This window comes from Orcinus orca, chromosome 10 (genome assembly GCF_937001465.1).
Source record: "Orcinus orca chromosome 10, mOrcOrc1.1, whole genome shotgun sequence".
NCBI classification, from domain to species: Eukaryota; Metazoa; Chordata; class Mammalia; order Artiodactyla; family Delphinidae; genus Orcinus; species Orcinus orca.
The window spans coordinates 101,782,187-101,800,319 of NC_064568.1; the positions used below are offsets into that span (position 1 = coordinate 101,782,187).

Here is an 18,133-nt window from a genome sequence, read left to right on the forward strand (position 1 = left end):
CACCAGTGAACCCTAGAAGTTACAGAGGTTCCAGAAAACCAAAAGTATTCCTAAGCCCCTCCCTGATTGAGGGGGCTGGTGGAGGCTGTCCCTGGACACGTCCACCAGTTTATGGTCACCACAGCTGCCCCTCACGTCAAGCTCTGGCTTGGGCAGTGGCTGGCTGTGTGACCTTGAGAAAACGGCTTTACCTCTCTGAGCTTCCTCATCTGTAGAATGAGGGTAAACTTAGTAGTTACCATTTAAATGGTAATGTAACGAGGCAATTTAAAGTGCTTCCCACAGTGCTAGGCCCAGAGGGAGTGCCCAGTTGGCCCCTGCTGATGAGATTAGTAATGACCACTGGTAAGAAATGGGGGCTACCTGAGCTGCAGGGTTGGCGAGCAGGGGTGGGGCTGGGGGCAGCAGAGGCTGAGGCGGGGCAGGGAGGGTTCGGTCGGCATCAGCTGACCACCCAGGGGCCAGTGCAGCATGGCTGGCAACACGTGGCCAGACAAATTTCCCAGCGGGGGTCTCAGGAGCCACCGGCCTCACCCAAGCCCCCCAGCCTCACTTCCCTCCGCAGGCTCCACTCAGACAAACTCTTGGTTGTACGTGGCCCCTGCCCCCCTCTTTCCAAAGGAAGCCACGAGAATGATTTCCTGGTTCTCGCTCTTGCGTCTCCACCATCTCTTCGACACTGAGGTCCTGATGGTACAGGATGTGGTAAATTAATTTGTCCAGTTGGGTCTTGGTGACCCACGGCATCCTCTTTTCCACAGCTCAGCTGGGTTCCGTGGCCCCAAAGCAGAAATAAGGCAGCACGAGGGTTCAGAGGGAGAGCTCAAGGATGCATGCGAAGGTGTGCTGCGCTCAGTGTGACCCAGAGCCGAGGGGGGTGAAGTCTGGATTTCACCCGGCGCTCTCACCCTTTCCCTTTACCACCGCAGACCATCCAGCGCCGACTGCTTACAGGCCTGCTTCCTGGTCTGCCACCTTAGGTCCCCACATGTATTTCCTCTCCCAGAGAGCCTCACCTTGCCAGGGGCAGCAATTTTGCCCAGAGTGGACATGCTATTGACCCCGACAGAGGGAAGAGTGGGCTTCTTAGCGATTCAGGAGAGGGAGGGCCCGAGGAACCTTAGAAGGGCACAGCTGGGCAGCGGAATTGCACCTCGGGTTCCCACCTGAAATTCCAGGAGGGCCAACACAAGGTAACATACCCTGGAAGGAGCAATGTAAGCCTCCTGTCCCCAGCGTGCCAATGGGTTTGGAATTATGTGTAACCTCTGGGGGATGGCATCCGTGAATCACGGTGGACAGTTTAATGAAGATGCCTGTGCAATGTCCGGCTGCAGCCTAAACCGTGAACAGGGATATGGGGCTCACGATGGGCAGGAGTAAAGTGACCCTTCATCCACCTCCTGATAGAACTCAGCTTGGTCACCTCATCATACGACGGTCACACTGGAAATGGGAACAATTTTAAAAGAAAGGGATGGTGGTGCTTATTAGGGTCATGAAAGGTATTTCAGGAAAAGGCTCCTCTCCTTCTAAATGAAAGTGTTATCCTGTGTCCTACTGCTGGAGAGCATGTAGCCAGATCTGATGATTCTGGGTGGAAGATCTGTGTCCACCTCTTGACCTCCCTCCACCAGTATGCAACCCCCATGGGAGAAGCCTTGTCTGATGTATTTTACTTTTGTTTTGCCAACAGGGTGCAAGGCAAAGAGCAAGGACTTGATAAATGGAATTGGTTGGAAAAAATGTTAAATGCTTATTTAACAGATAATTATCATTTAATTCATTCAACAAACACTATTATACACTAATACTTCCAAATACCAGATGCTAAAGATTCAGAAGGAAATTAAGTAGGTCTCTGCCCTTGAGGAGCTCCATCCAGTGTTCATGAGTGAAACGACCACATACAGTACACCCTATAAAAATATAAGGTGGGCTATAAGGTGAGCCAGTAGTCACGGAGATGAGGGGAAGGGGCTTCCGTCCTAAACCCAGGGGAGCAGGGGGAAGGCTGTTCACATGGAGAGCGGCCGTGGACTCAAAGCCGTTAACCCCCTGCAATCTTCTGGCTGTGCTGTTCAAAGATGGAATGCCCAGGAAACGACCTTGGACCACAGATAAAACTCAGGGGTATAAGTCTAAGGGGCTGAGATGAGACAACCAGAGGTCAGTCTGTTTCAAGGACCAGGCAGGAAGGAATGGAATTTCATGCAGAGTTATCCCTCATTTATTATGACTACAGTTGTTGAATATTGAAACTCACTCTCTCAAGATCCAGCCCCTAGTACTCCTTCTTGTACGACCTCAAGAACATCTAGCACTTTGTCCTCTTCCTGGAAGGGCTAATGCCCCCCAAGGCTGTACATTCACAAGAGGCAGATGGAGTCAATACTCTTTGGGGATGGGGATGGGGGTGGGTCACTATTACCATCTATCACCACCTCTCCTGCTTCCCTACCCTCTGTCCAATCCCAGGTTCTGCCTCCTTTAAGACAAACCCACCCCTCACTCTTAGTTTTAGAGGGTCTGACAGTCAACAATGTTTCAGAGTCCTTCTTGGCGCCAACAGCTTCCTAGACCCTGCCCCCTTCTGGTCCATCTTCTAGGCCTCTCCTTCATGCGCCCCTTTCCATCCCGCTCACGTTCCCAGAGGAAGGTCTTCACCCCTGGACGATGGAGTTCCAAGTGGGGTGGGTGGGTAGAAACATGTGCTACTCGTGCCCTCAGGATGTGAAGAGAAGGGGCTGTGCACCTGTGTGCACACCAAGGCCCATAAGCTGACCCTTCTGCTTCTCAGAGGCCAGCCGATTGGCCAGTCGGCAGATGTAGAAAATTGCCGAACTCAGAGTTTTAAGCATCTCATATGATATTAAAGATAATTGGAAAGATGATGAATGCTAAAACAATTAACAAGAGTCTTTCTTTCCTTTATTGCCTTTTCATTTCAAATGAAGTAAATTTGATTAAACTGGCTTTCTCAATTTAATGTTTTAAAAGAATTGTGAACTAGCAAATTTGTATTTATCAGTTTCAGCTCAAAGTTGGGACAATCTAAGAAATAGTCAGTGATCCAAGTGGAAAGAAATTACAGTTTTATTTCGTTTTTCCTTAGGATCTCACGGAAAAACACCAAATCAAGTCAAACTATTCTTACAATTTCTTTCCCTCCCTCTCTCTCCATGGCTCACGGCAATATGATTAGCTCTTCCACTGACTAGCTGAGTGACTTTGGGCAAGTTGCTTGATTTCTCTGAGTCTTAATTTTCTCATATGGCTTTGGATTTCATGAGGTATAGGGTCACCTTCAGCTCCAAAATTATTATTTTTTAAATAAATGTCACTGTTCTTCCAGCCAGGCCTTTCCTCCCACAGTTAGCGGGTTCTGTCATGTGCTCTGAGTGAAGATCTGCCTGCCTTCACAGGACCAGGCTGTGATCCACTCACCCACATGTAGGTGCTGCTTTGCAAACCGTCTTCATGTCAGCTCTCCAGGAAGAAAAGACACAGAAATCAAACAAGCCACAGAAAGTTGCTGTAACTCTTTGGCTGGCCTCAATGTACCTGATTCTTAAAAAAAAATTAAAAAAAAAATCCCAACTTCCTTCAGTACTTTTCAGAAAGAGTACAGTTGTTATTGTTTTGTTGTGTTTTTCACTCCAAATGCAGAAAACTCTGCTGCAATGGGTAGCATTGAATCTATAAACAAAGCTCTTTTAAAGCAACTTTTATAGCAGAAGTTAAGCAGCTTTCACACCTGGGAGCCGGCCCTGGGTTTAACCCAGTCCCACCAATCCTCATTCTAATTGCAGTCTGCACACTTGGCATGCTGGTTTGCACATCATAGGTGCATTTTTGAAATTCAGACTGATCCACTTTGTACATTGTACAAAGTACGTTCCAACTAGTTGAACTTTCATATTGTTATATTACCCTAACTTTTAATCATGGTGTATGAAAAGAATTATCCAAAAATGAATTCCAAGTAAAAAAAAAAGAAGAAATATTCTGAATATAGGCCAAACTGTTTAAGATGCTTACGAGTTTATAAACTTATCCTGTGATGTATCCAAATTACCAATTCTGAACAGCTACCAAAGATATTTCTTTTCAAATAAATTATCTAGTTAACTACATTACTGTCAGCCAAATAGTTTTTGAGAAAATCACCTGGAGATAGATCACGAGAGCTGTCATTAGAGAACTAAGAATATATGCCATGAATCCGCACCAGAGTCTTGAAGGAAGGATTGAAAAAGTTATTTGCCACCTCCAAGAATCAAAATAGCTCATGCTTATGGAATACTTTCTTTGTGCCAGGCCCTAAGCTAAGTGGGTGACATGTATTAATTCATTTAATCATTTTAACAACCTGTTAAGGTACTACTATTATTGTCCTCACTTATAAGTGAAGAAACTGAGGCACAGTAACTTAACCATGGTCACCAGCCTTCTAGCTTCCATGGCTTCTGATAGGAAGTCATTTTTAATTCTATTGATAATCCCTTGTACATAACAAATCACTTTTTTTGTGTGCTGTCTTCAAGATTGTCCCTTTATCTTCAGCTTCGGACAGTTTGACTATGAGGATTTTAGGTGTATATCCCTTTGAGTTTATCCTCTTTGGGTCTTTTAACTTCTAGGATGTGTATATTAATATCTGTCATCAAATTTGGAAAGTTTTCAGCTATTATGTTTTCAAATATTCTTTCTGATTCTTTCTCTCTTTCCCTTCCTTCAGGGAGTTTCATTATGAGTATGGTCCACATGCCTTGGGGCTCTGTTCATTTTTCTTCATATTTTTCTTCTGTTATTCAGATTAGATCATTTCAGTTGACTTATTTCAAGTTCACTGATTCTTTATTCTTTCTACCTGATCAAATCTGCTTTTGAGACCCTCTAGTGATTTTTTTGAAATTTTTATTCCAGTTATTATACTTTTCAGCTCCAGAATTTCTGTTTGATTCCTTTCCATAATTTCTATCTCTTCATTGATATTCTCTATTTAGTTAGACATTGCTGCCATGGTTCCCTTTAGTTCTTTGAATATGCTTATAATGGCTGTATTAAAATCTTTTTCTAGTAAGCCCAGTGTCTTGGCTTCCTTAGTGACAGTTTCCCTTGACTAGTTCTTTTTTTCACTGTGTATGGGCCATACTTCTCTGTTTCTTTGTGTCTTGTAATTTTTGTTAAAACCTGGACATTTTAAATAATATAATGTGTTAACTCTGCAAACAGGATATCCTGATCTCCAGAATTTGTTGTTGATGTTTTGTTGTTGTTCTTGCTCTTGTTTGTGTGTTTAGTGACTTTCCTGGACTAATTCTTTAAGGTCTGTATTCATCATGCATGGCCACTGAAGTCTCTGCTGGGTAAACTCAGTGGACAGCTAATTGTCTTCAGTGTTCCAGCAGGAAGTACACAATTCTGCTGTAGCCTTCACTTCCTGCTTGCTCAGAGTCGGAAGTTCAGCCAGAGGTGAGAGTTTAGGACCTTGTTGGGGCTTTCCTGGGCATGCTTACAGACCTGCACATCTGTGTGGCCGTCTAGACTCTCAGGAGTATGTCAGAAGTCTTCAAAGTCCCCTAAGGAAATTTCAGTCCCTCCTGTTAAATTTTTTGGGACAGCCTTTTATTATCCCCAGTTGGTATCACCTCTTCAGGTACCTATAATGTTAAACAGTTGCTTCTAATTGGTTTTGAAAAACATCCTATAGGTAGGGCTATTTGCACATAGTAAGCTCTGAATCAGATCAAATAAAAATAAGCCCTGGGAACAGAACTTTTCAGAGGGCTGCCAGACAGGTTAATAGTGACAATTCTTTTATTGAATTTTAGGGAGTTCCAAGCCCATTTTCTCCTCTTTGTTATTTGCTAGGCTGCAAGTTTTTATGGCTACCATAGTTGTAAGGCTGTTCATTTTCAAGACTACCATGGAGCTAGGGAGAGAGGGGTGGAAATAAGGCAAATTAAAATGTCACAAAGCTCACAGTTCTGAGATTCTTTTGTTCTTGTTGAATAAATCCTCCTTATATTGTTGCAAATCTTTGGTTCATTTCCAGAGTTCTGGAAAAGTTGGTTTTGATCATGTTTGTTAGTATCCTCATTATTTTTATGAAGGAGCAGATTTTTGGAGGCCCTTACTCTGTCATTCTGGGAGTGTTTCTCCAGAACACACTTTTAACCACCCTACAAGTGGTACCAAATTGGGGGCCTACCACACCCCTTGAAGGGTTTACATTTTGTAGGAATAGTTTGGTATCTAATACCATCTTCCTAACATATATCTGAAATACATATTATTTTATGTATTTTTATTTCTTCATTTCTTCTATACATTATAGGGCATAATATTATCTTTTAGAAATTGTGTATAGAAATCTGTGGACTTCATTTCAGTATAATATAGAGGTGTTACAAAATATTTGTTTTAAAACTAGGAAGGGACATTAATTTTTGAAGGTTGAAAATCACTGCACTAGACTCTCCTCCCATTCCTTTCATATATCTACCCTAGTCCTGCGGCTACAATATCTCCAAAGAGTGCCTGCAGTTCCTATTCTACGCGAGTTCCACTTAAGAGTGAACGAAGAGGGAGTTTGGGAGGTAAATAAAATCAGAGGTCATTACAAATACCTCTCAGGAAATTAGAATGAAAAAGAAAGTGGGAGCCGTCTAATAAACCACATAGAAAGTACTAAGGCATTTTTCATAACAACAAAAATGTCGTGTTTTGGTTAATCATAAATTCTGCTTAAGAGAGTCATCATATATACTGATCAAAAGTTACCAGTTCTCAAATAATTAAAAGCTAATAAAATATGTACCACCTAAGCTATACTGAATGCAATTTAATTTCTTTTGATGATTAATAAGACCTCTAGAAAAATGTCATATAAATAAGAGTTTTTAGAATAGTATACTCATAAACAGCTTTATAATGCAAAGCAGTAATTTTGGTACCTACTAAGATAGTTGGCTCTATTTTTTAAAACTCCTTTCAATAATTATGGATAAGCTTGGCCAGAATTTATTATAGAAAGCTTTTTATACCTTAGAGTCATTCTCAAAATCCAATCTTTTCTTAATTTTCAGCAGGAATATCAATTGATAATTTGCTATGCAAGAGGGAGAGGTAAAGGGGTTCAGGGTGCTATTTTCAAAGTAAATCCAGCAAGGGGGACTCAGCAGAATTACACAAGGTCTTCTGCTAAGTAGTGGTGTCAAACGTGGCTCATGTGGATGGGTGTCATCTACTTCCTGAACATTTTGAAGGTTCCATTTTGGTCTCTCACATATGCTATCTTCAGCCCCTTAACTGGGTCTTTCGTGCTACATCAGACTGTGCTTAAACTGTGACTTCTTTTTTTTTTTTAATAAATTTATTTATTTTATTTATTTATTTTTGGCTGCGTTGGGTCTTGGTTGCTGTGCGCGGGCTTTCTCTAGTTGCGGCGAGCGGGGGCTACTCTTCGTTGCGGTGCGCGGGCTTCTCATTGCAGCGGCTTCTCTTGTTGTGGAGCATGGGCTGTAGGCACACGGGCTTCAGTAGTTGTGGCACGCAGGGTCAGTAGTTGTGGCTTGCGGGTTCTAGAGCGCAGGCTCAGTAGTTGTTGTGCACGGACTTAGTTGCTCCACAGCATGTGGGATCTTCCTGGACAAGGGCTCGAACCCGTGTCCCCTGCATTGGCAGGCAGATTATTAACCACTGCACCACCAGGGAAGCCCTAAACTGTGACTTCTTAATGAACATCATAGGATCCCTTCCCTGCATATTATAAGCAAAAACAAACACCTTCATTACTTTCTTTTTTTTCTTGATGGGTGATTGGTTCCTACAGGGGGCACTGGCTTGGTCTCCGCCTGATTGGACTTTTGCCTTCAGTGGAGAAGACCCCAGAGGAACTCCAAATGCCCCTTCCTGGTTTCAGCACTCCAACAATGAACAGCGGCATTCTGCACTAGCGTGGTTCTCCCAGCCCCCAGCTCCATAAAAGATTCCTCCAGCATACTTCCCTTCCTCTGAATAATTCCTTTCTGTTGTCTTGCTTCATTACCTTTCCCAACTGGCAAGGTTTTTCTTGGTCCACGCTTTTATTTCCACTTTGGAATGTCTTACTAGGCAAGCGTCAGAGTCCACCAACTTGGCTCTACTTCTTTCCCACCCCACCCCCCTTCGTTACTGGAGTGACCAGAGTTTAACAAGTCCAGGGCATGCTGCCGTTTTTGTCACCAGTATCATTGCCTGTGTCAGGAGTATAACAACAGGGCCAGAGACGTAGGGCTGTGCCCATCTGCGACAAACACAAATAGTTTGCAAGACAGACCAGGGTCTTTCTTCTACCCCCTGCCATTTGTAAAATAAAAGAATTCAAAGACTTGGTTTACACTTGAAGTTGGTCCAAGACACCTCTGCCCCCGCTTTCTCTCAAGCTTATTTGTGCTCTCCCTTGAGCCCTAATAACGCTGCAGAAACAAAATTACAGTCCCACGTCTCTTTCTTCCCTTTTAGGGAAGAAAACCTTTCTGCACAGATTGCAGATGAGATGACCCTGTGGAATGTTTAAGCAGTTAGCCAAGTTAAAGGCAGTAAAGGACTCCTTGCTTAAATTATCCACTCTATTTTCTTTGAACATACAGCACACAGAGCCCCGAAGCCCATCGTGGTCTCAGCTGTGTTTTCTGTCCACTCTGCACCCTCCCATGGGCACTTGTCACCCTGGATGTGACCTTAGCCAGTTGTTAGAACTGTGCTCTTCCTTCTTTAATAAAAAAGAGTCCTGCTAATTGTTTTTTTGGGGGGGTGAGGGGGACTAGTATATATTTATTATAAAATTTTCAAACATTGCAGAGAAAAGTATAAAAATAAGAGTCATCCATTTTCCAGCTACTCAGAACATTTACAACATTTTGCTAAAGATTCTTTAATGGGTCCCTTTGCATATTGTATTCATTTTTTTATTGCTGCATAACAAATTTCCAAAACCTTGACAGCTTAAAACAACACAAAGTTATTATCCAACAGTCTCTGTGGGCGAAGGGTTTGGGCCCAGGTTAACTGGGTCCTCTGCTTAGGGTCTCAAATGGTGGCAATCAAAGTGTTAGCCTGGACTGTGGTCCCCTCTGATGCTCAGGGCTCTCTTCCAAGCTCATTCAGGTTCTTGGAAAAGTTCAGTTCCTTGCAGCTGTAGAACTCATGGAAGCTTCCATCTTCTTCGAAGCCAGCAGGAGAATGTCTTTGCTGCTTCAAATCTCTAGCTTGCTATGTCCCAGACCTCCCAGATTTAAAGGCTCACGTGATTAAGTCAGGCCCACATGATAATCTCCTTTTTAATTAGCTCAAAATCAACAGCTTACTTACCTTAATTACGTCTGCAAAATCCTCTTTGCCATGTAAAAATGTAATCACAGGAGCGACATCCCATCCTATTCATAGACTTCACCCACATTCAAAGGGAGGGATTTATACAAGTGTGAGGATCGTTTCACGTTCTGCCTTCCACACATATATACATACACAATGAACACTGTACCTGGTGTTCTGTAGCGTGATTTTAAAAAATTGATATGCCATGGTTATTTTTCCTACCTAATAAATACAGATCTGATTTTTATGGCTGAATAGTATTTTATTTTGTGATTTAAAATAGTTAATCACATACTGAACAGTTTGTGATTTTCCTTCTTAAAAATTATGCAAGGATGAACGTTTCACATTCTTATCTTTGCATGTGTGTAATTTTAAGGAAAGGAGTTTACCACATCAAAGGATAAACTAAACCAATGCTGCCACATCCCTTCCAGGGTCCTCCAGCAGCGCATGGTACTGCTTTGCTAGCGAGGCTCTGCTTTTGGTGAAGATTCTCTGCGTCTTTTGCTCCGATACTGCCAAATTCCTACATCCTTGAAAGGAGTTCTAGAAATCACTAGTTGCCGCTGCAGGAAACATACAGGAAGTAACATAGTAAAGATGTGATGCTCACTTGTTACCTCCATCATCTCCCCAAAGAAGTTATTTTCAATTTGATTAAATAACTTTCGACGAGATGGGGGCTTTATTTTTATTTCTACCCTTTTTCTTTAGAAAGAGGCAACAAAGATACTAGATCACATTGAAGGTTGATAATCTTTTTAACTTTAAAAGGACACTGCATATTTTGATGGTATGGTGGGAAGTCGGGCTTCAAATGAAGGCTCTGAGAAAATACAAAACCGTGAATCTTAGAAACAAACACACAAAGATTTAATTATGCCTGCCTGCCTTGCTAGGAGATATCCTTAACTTTCAAGCAACCAATACTTTGTGAGCACCTCCTATGGGCCAGTTCTAGTTCTGGGAATGCGATGGTGAACAGGCAGGCGGAGGTCACAAAATGAATCCACACACTTTGCAAGTGCATATGATGAAACAGCAAGATACATTTATCTAGATACAGATCTAGGTTAAAAAGCTTTAAAATAAAAAAAAAAAAACTTTCCAAGAAGCATATATATTTTCCCAGCCTGGATAGTAGGTAAACGGAATTCAGCAATGTCTGTAAATGTTAACCCCTTTCATAGGGGAACTTGAGATGCAAAAGGCAGGCGTGTATACCCAGAAATACTGAACATCCAGCCAAAAGGGGACCCTCGTGGCATGGGTGGCCCAGGACGCATTTCCCCTGGCCATTCCTGAGCAGAGAGAATGGCATGATGGAAAAAGCCCCATTTCTTCAGAAGTTGCAACGTCTTCCTCTGCTCGTGGCAATCTGGGAGCCCAGCTACTGGCCTTCCACCCGTTGACTAAGGCCCAACCCCTCCAGAGCATAAGTTCTGTTCACTTCACCCACTGCTACAAGTTCCTGACCCTCTTATTAAACTCTTCCACCCCAAACACACAAATAAGGTCTCAGTCTTAGGTGAAAGTGGAAGAGACCGTGAGTACAGAGAGAAGAAACCTCTCCCCATCTCCTGGTCATTTGAAAGGAAATAAAATCCTCAAAGCAATGTCTTTACCTGAGATCTGAAATGCAAAGCTTATTTATCTTGTTCAAGGCTCACCTGGCCCAGGATACTTGAATTTAAATAAGGAGGTTCTGGGGCCTCTTACCCTAGGGCGGTGCTGGTGAAAGCCAGGGTTGCTAAACGTCGCAGGCTGTGTAGGAAGCGTGACTGTGGCCATGTGGGATTGCAAGTGTCTCACTGCTGTTCTTTCTGGATCTGCCTGATGGTGCAACGTTTACCGTTCTTAAGGGGGGCTGGCATTGCTTATTACCTGATCACCGTGACCTTCCTTCCAGCTTCAGAGCAAAGATAGAGGCTCTCAGGTGGGAGCCAGCCTCATGCTCGTGCCCCGACACCTCACACCTTGACCCTGACCTACATCTGCACCCCCGTCCCCTGCAGACAATGCCTCGCTCCCCACACTTGTCCATGGCACTGCTCTCCACCTCATCCTCCTGCATCCTTGGTATTTGGGCTTTTTTTTATTCCATCTCTCCCTTTATCCTATCTTTATCTCACTCCCACTCTACTGGTTCTTCCTCCATAGACATGACAATCTCTCCGAACGTAAAAATAATCAAAACAATCTTCCCGCATTGCATTATTTTCTAGCCACTGCCCTATCGTCTCTTCTTGCATTCACAACCTAGGTCACCCTTGGGGGAGAAATCCACTCCGCATTTCTCCCCTCCAGTTCCCTCTGCATCTGGCGTTTGCACTCACCACTCTCCTCCATCAGCAATAAAGACGCCAGTGGCTTCCTACGTCAAATTCCGAGTGTCACGTGTGTATATAAAAATGCCTCTTGGGTTTCATCCTTTGAGTTTCTCACGGGCACTTGAGTTCATCATGTCCCAAATGAACATGTCACCCACCCAACACTGGTCCCCAACACAAACCTTCTCTTCTTCCTTCATGCGGTCTTGGTGAATGGAACGATCACACTCCCTGGAAACTCAAAAGCTTCCTCAACACTCACAGTTCCCTTCTGACAGCTCCTCTCCTTCTCCACGGTGACGAGAGGAAGCTCAGCTCAGTCTCTGGTCCTCGCCCAGCTTCCACAAATACAGATCTGCAAATTTAACTGGCCCAAGGATAAAACCAAAATATTTAACTTGGGATAAAAGGATCTCACAATCTCATCCTCACCAACAACATAGCTCAGTGTTTAAAAGCATGGATCCTGGAGCTCTATCACTAACACACTGTGCAACCTCAGGCAAGATTCTTAACCTCTCTGTGCTTCCGTTTCCTCCCTTGTAAGTGGGGGATAATAATAACAATACCTTTCTCGTAGAGTGCTGGGAACATCATACGTATTCACGTACATAAGATTTTAGAACAGTGCCTGGCCTACAGTTGCGCTATGCGTACCTGACGGTCTTGTGACGTACTGCCCATTTTCACCTGCCAATCCTCTTCTCGCATGCACACAAGTATGCAGACATGCTACTCACCCGCCACAACAGCATACAGGTCACCAAACACACCATGTTGGCTATTTCTTGTCTCCACCGCTTTGTTCTTAGTTCTTTTGTTAATCTGCTGAACTCCCTTTTATTTTGGGGGACTCAGCTCAAATACCACTTCTGCTGTGGTGCCTCCCCTCCTGCCCCAAGGGCTTCCCCACTGAGACCCGATTGTACCCCAAATGAATTTCCCCTGTAGCATGCATCACTTCAATTATTTTTAAACGTCGGAGAGTTACCATGTTTGAGCGCTTGTCATATGCCAGACCCCGTTCTAAGTGCTGTACGTGTATTAGCTTGTTTAAGCCTCACAGCAAACCTATGAAATGTTTTAACAATTGGTTTCTGTGGTCATCATTCCTCCTCAGTCGTGGGGCTCTTTATGGGCAAGAACCTATGACTTGATCATGACTGGGTGTCCAGCATGGTGCCTGGTGCATGATGGGCCCATAGATAAGTGAATACCTCTGAACTGAGCCAATCAAAGGTGAGCTGAACTCAGAGAGAGACGGGCACATGCACGAGTTACTGACAGTGAAGGACACTGAGGTATGGGTGGATGGTAGCTGGATCTGAAATTCACCAGTGCTATAAAGACTGCTGTAACTACCTCATGCCACCATTAAATTGTTATTACTATATAAATATTTTCTGTAATGCCGACAGGTTAATGTGCTCCCATTTGTTTCTGTAATGTCATATAATTTGAGGTCTTTCCAAGGACATAATAATACAATTCGTGATGATTTTTTTTTTTTCTTTTTTGCTGTACGCCGGCCTCTCCCTGTTGTGGCCCCTCCCGTTGTGGAGCACAGGCTCCGGATGCGCAGGCTTAGCGGCCATGGCTCACGGGCCCAGCCGCTCCGCGGCATGTGGGATCTTCCCGGACCGGGACACGAACCCATATCCCCTGCATCGGCAGGGGGACTCTCAACTACTGCGCCACCAGGGAAGCCCTATGATGATATTTTTATCCCATGCTCTTGTTTCAAGGGTCACTTGCTAAGTCTGAAAAGTTTTGCCTGGCCTTCAGCTCATGGGTCACCCACCTTTGATAAAGTGTAAAGAGACACTTACCCTGACAACCTTTCCTTCTTGTTGGACACCAGATGGAAATTTGCCACAAATTACAGACAGCTACAGTCAGGAGTTAACATTACAGTTTCTATGGCAATAGTCCAAGCCCGTAAACAAAAGCATTGTTGCTTAATCGTTACAAAGGGATATGCTTTTTATAAATCTAATGTACATATAAATATAAAAGGAATTCAAAGATAATATGTATCTCAGTTTTCATTACCTTTTCTTCCCTGCCATATCCCTTGAGCCCATAGTAAATTCTGTTTCATTAGGCAGTAGACAAGGGTTAAGATCAAAATTGTTTAAGGCATTGATTAGAATATCTCTGGGTGGCCTTGAAGCTGATATTAGTGGGGGAGAGAGCAATGTCCAGCCATATGAGTGCCGTCCCAGGGGTGCCGGTGGAAAAGGACGTGCACAGAAAACTTAAGTCTAGAGCCCCAGTGTATCTCTGGGAAGCTTCCAGCTAGCTTAAGCCATTCTGATAATTTATAGGTAGCATAGTCACAGGATTTTTGGTCACTTTTTGATTTCCTGAAGCATTGAATGTGATGGGAAGTTTAATCTCACTGGGGTGGTGTTTTTTAAGGAACTACCACTGCTGGAACGAAGCCTGGATGACGAGGCCTGATCTTCCCATTGGATTTGGAGGTTGGCAAGTCGTGGACAGCACCCCGCAGGAAAACAGCGACGGTAAAAACCGCATCCCCCCTCAGGGAAATGGATGTACTGCCCATCTTTATTTTGCTTTTATGATTGCATTTGATGTGTGGGAAACACTCCCTCCCAGTGGGAACAGCATCAGAAGTGTGCTTCCTGGGCGCATGTACAGGGTTGACTACCTGCCAGCCAGGTTTAACTGCATTTCACTGGTCGTCTTCACTCTGATTATTTTGTAACTTCTAGGGGGGGAAAAAAGCATAAAACTTAACATATATAACCTCATAGATTCTTGCTTTGATAAGCAGTTTTGAAGACAAGAGAAAATGTATCTGGGTAAGCACTTTTGCTAGGCTATAAAACAGACTTCAGCCCTGCCTGATAAACAGTGGTAAGATAGATGGCAGTGGTGAAAATAAAGAACTCAAAAAAATAATTACAGATCATCCTTTAACTTGTTGTTTCTCCAGACGCTGATTTCTTTTTAGGTTGTGTGATTTCTTTCAAAACTTGAGTATGTAGGTACGTATCTTCTAACGTGTGTGCTAAGTAGTGGCAGCTATGACCCCCCTCTCCCACCAAATTTTTATAAAATCACACACATCGTGAGGCCCCATTTCTCTTTAGCATGATGATAAAAATCAGTGGTCTAGGACACGACTTTTCTCTCCCCAGGTGTTGATATAAGATATCGATGTGTGCATATATATATACACAAAAACGTTCATTACATACTCATAAGGGAACGCCAGTACAATACTGGATTCTAAGAGAAAAATTTCAACACTTTCTGGTGTTCCGGATTATATATCATGACGAGATAGCTGGGTGACTAACGGCAGCTAATCTCTTATTAACAAGAGATAGCTGGTTAAAATTCAAAGGACTTTGTGAAAGTCAGCGTGGACCTACTGACTTCCTGAGTGCACGTGGTCCATGTGTGTGGCTAATGTCCAGATTCTCCAGTTAAACTTGACATGTGTCCATAACGTCCAAACACAAAAAACAAAAGTGAAAACAACAACACAAACACTGAGGATGGATCACTGTTTCCAACATTCCAGATACGAGTTATGAAAGGATAAGCCCTGTGTAAGCCAGCGGCTGGGCACCAACACACTTGAGTCTGTTTGTAGTTGGAAGAGTAGATGCAGAAATAGCGTTGCCCTATATTCTTTTCGTGGCTTCAAATTTTGGTTTGCAGAGTCATTTCCAACGATTCCCTCTCGATTACACACGTGAGTCCATGGCCCGCTGCGGCCATGGAAAGCACTGGGGCTACCTCGGTGATGAAGTAGAGGAACATTTGTCTCTACAGAGTCACCTCAGGGCTATGATCCAGATCAGCTCTGTATCTGGACAGAACTGAAGATGGCAAACTCATGCTGCCCCTCCTCTGTGTGATACAGGGATGTATCGGTGCGGCCCGGCCTCTGTTCAAGCCATTAAGCACGGCAATGTTTGCTTCCAGTTTGACGCACCCTTCGTTTTTGCAGAGGTAAGTGGAAAGCTGAGGAAAAGAACTGCTTTCCTTCCCAACCTCTTAACACATCAAAAAATAAGGTACTGGGCTGTTACTTCTAAATTTCCCAGGTACATAGTGTATGCTTCATGTTTACAAAGTTAACTAGACATCATTCCAACCCCCAGGCACTGCATGCTAAATGCAGTTCTTACTTAAACATTTTTCTCTCCTTGATGTTTTGAGATTTTTCTGCCGGAAAGCAATTGCTTTACTAACCTTAGCTTAGTTCTCTGGACCCCTGAAGTAGGTATCAACTGCTCCCAAGAAATTAAGTGACTAAATGAATCACTCAACAAAAAATTGGTGGAGACGGTCCGTGAATTGAAATGGCAGAATGTACTTCTTCACCCTGAGACTAGCCCAACAGTGCACATGGGACAACACCTGAACACACCCCAACTACGGTCTTAGTCTGGGAACTCCAGTCCATTTCCTGCCATTCCAGGCCATCCTCCAACAGTGGAGACAGAGAGTACAGCTGCTAGAATACGGAGGGGAGAAGAGGGTCTAGAACACTGCACACTAAAGGGTGGATAGGGACGGTTTGGGAAAGGGTCTGAAATTCTACAAGAACTGGATGGAGGTCGGAAGCAGAGAGGGCAGTTCAAGGGTGCTCCAAAGAGAGCTCAGAAAGTCAAATCAAATGTAAGAGACATCAGGTGAAGGAGAAGGCCAGCAGGCTGCTGAAGGTAGGGGTGAGGAACAGAGATGTATGAGAGGCTGAGAGGCAGGACTGACCTAGAGTATAATTTCACGAATGAACGCAATGAAATAACGCCTACTGCTACGTAATCACTTTGCCTACCATCGGATGCTCTTAGCAACCCTTTAAAATGGGTGTTATAATTCTTCCCATTTTACAGAAGAGAAACATGAGGCAAAGAGTGGTTAAATAACCTTCCCGCAATCATCTAACCAACAAAGAGTAGTGCTAAGATTTAAAGCCAGGGAGGCACCTGAGCTCATGCCAGTAAACACCCCTTTCTGCTACTATTCTAGAATGAGTAAATGTCTAGTCCCACTACGTGCCAGACACTGTGGGAATTCAGAAGCCTATGTCCTTAAGTAACTGGATTCTTGATGGAGATGGTGGTACCGTAAACACAGCAACGTTTAAATAACAATAACGCAAGGGATGCTGTGGAACTAAATGTCAGACAGCAATGTAGGTGATAAATGACTCGCGTTAAAGTTAATTGAGATATATGAGCTAGGAACTGAGACGGGACAGCAAAGGCCACAAGCCCCTGTCTAGGGAGAGTGGTCTGGGAACAGACACAAGGACAGCTACGTGATAGCCACGGTACGATGAGTGGAGCATTACAGGAGCCCGTGGAAGGAGGGCCAGAGATGCTACCTGGAGGGAGCAGAGCCTGAAGCATGTCTGGAGGGATGATTAGTGATTATTCAGACAAAGAGCGTAAGAAAGAAGCCAGAGGAAGGAAAGAATTTTACACAGAGGAGAAAACTTGAGCCTCCAAATGGTACGTGCAGACAATTGAAAACTATACAGGCTCATGGGAGGCGTCAAATGACGACAGCTGAGGGAACTAGACAAGGGACCTTCTGTCCTGAGAAACGGGCACCTCGTCCTGTAAACGAGAGGCTTCCCACGGGGAAGGGACGGGAACCTGTGCAGCACAGCCTTGAAGGGAAGGCCTCGGGGGTGCGGGGGACACGGGAAGGCTGGGATGTTACTCCACGCCCAAACCAGACAAACGGCGACAGGCGGGGAAGGAGGGGGCAGGAGGGGGCAGGCCTGGGAAATGTTTCGGAAATAAGCAAAAGCGGAAATGTGAATTACACGAAAGGAACAGTGTCTCTTCTACTGTGCCCACCATTACAGTTTCTAGAAGCCTTGGGAGAACAGGCAGACCGTATTTGGAATTTCACCCTCTCGACTTCATTTTGAGATTTAAAGATTTATCCAATCCTCCCCAGCTGCCGTCTGATCATTTCTGATGCTATGAGCACTTCTTGATGGGAAATCACTCTAAAACTCGCCAAGCCTTGTTTTTGTATTTTCATTAAGCTTTGTTGCTGCGAAGGGGAGAGGAACAGCCTCCCTCCAAGAGCGAATTGCCCAAGAGCTGTTATTAAATATAGATCGTGGTGTTGTGAATGTCGTCGGGACTCTCAGGTTATAATTACTCCTCTCTCACCCACTGCAGACTTGGCTGACAGCGTGTAGGATTGCTGCTTTGGCACGCGCTGAGCTTCAGTGCTGAGCCATTTATAAGAGATGCTCCAACTGCTGAAAAGTGCGTGAGGACCCTTTTCTCAAGGGTTCTAAAGTAGGAGTCCATGGGGCGCGTCGGATTTCACTTTAATGAGAGTCTTTGTGACTCAGGTTCTAGACAGCATCTTCCCTCCCTTTCTCGCCTCCCTGCTGCCTAAGCTTGCCTCTCCCTGACCTC

The 18,133-nt window shown here is 44.1% G+C and overlaps 1 protein-coding gene across 1 annotated transcript in view; it reads left to right on the forward strand.

Moving 5' to 3' along the window:
• The window catches only part of F13A1 (coagulation factor XIII A chain), a 138,488-nt gene that overhangs the window by 81,583 nt on the left and 38,772 nt on the right, over nt 1–18,133 (forward strand). The window contains exons 9-10 of the mRNA XM_004281057.4: nt 14,121–14,224; nt 15,601–15,689. Of these exons, the coding sequence (XP_004281105.1) occupies nt 14,121–14,224; nt 15,601–15,689 (193 nt within the window). The remainder of the gene's footprint in view (nt 1–14,120; nt 14,225–15,600; nt 15,690–18,133) is intronic.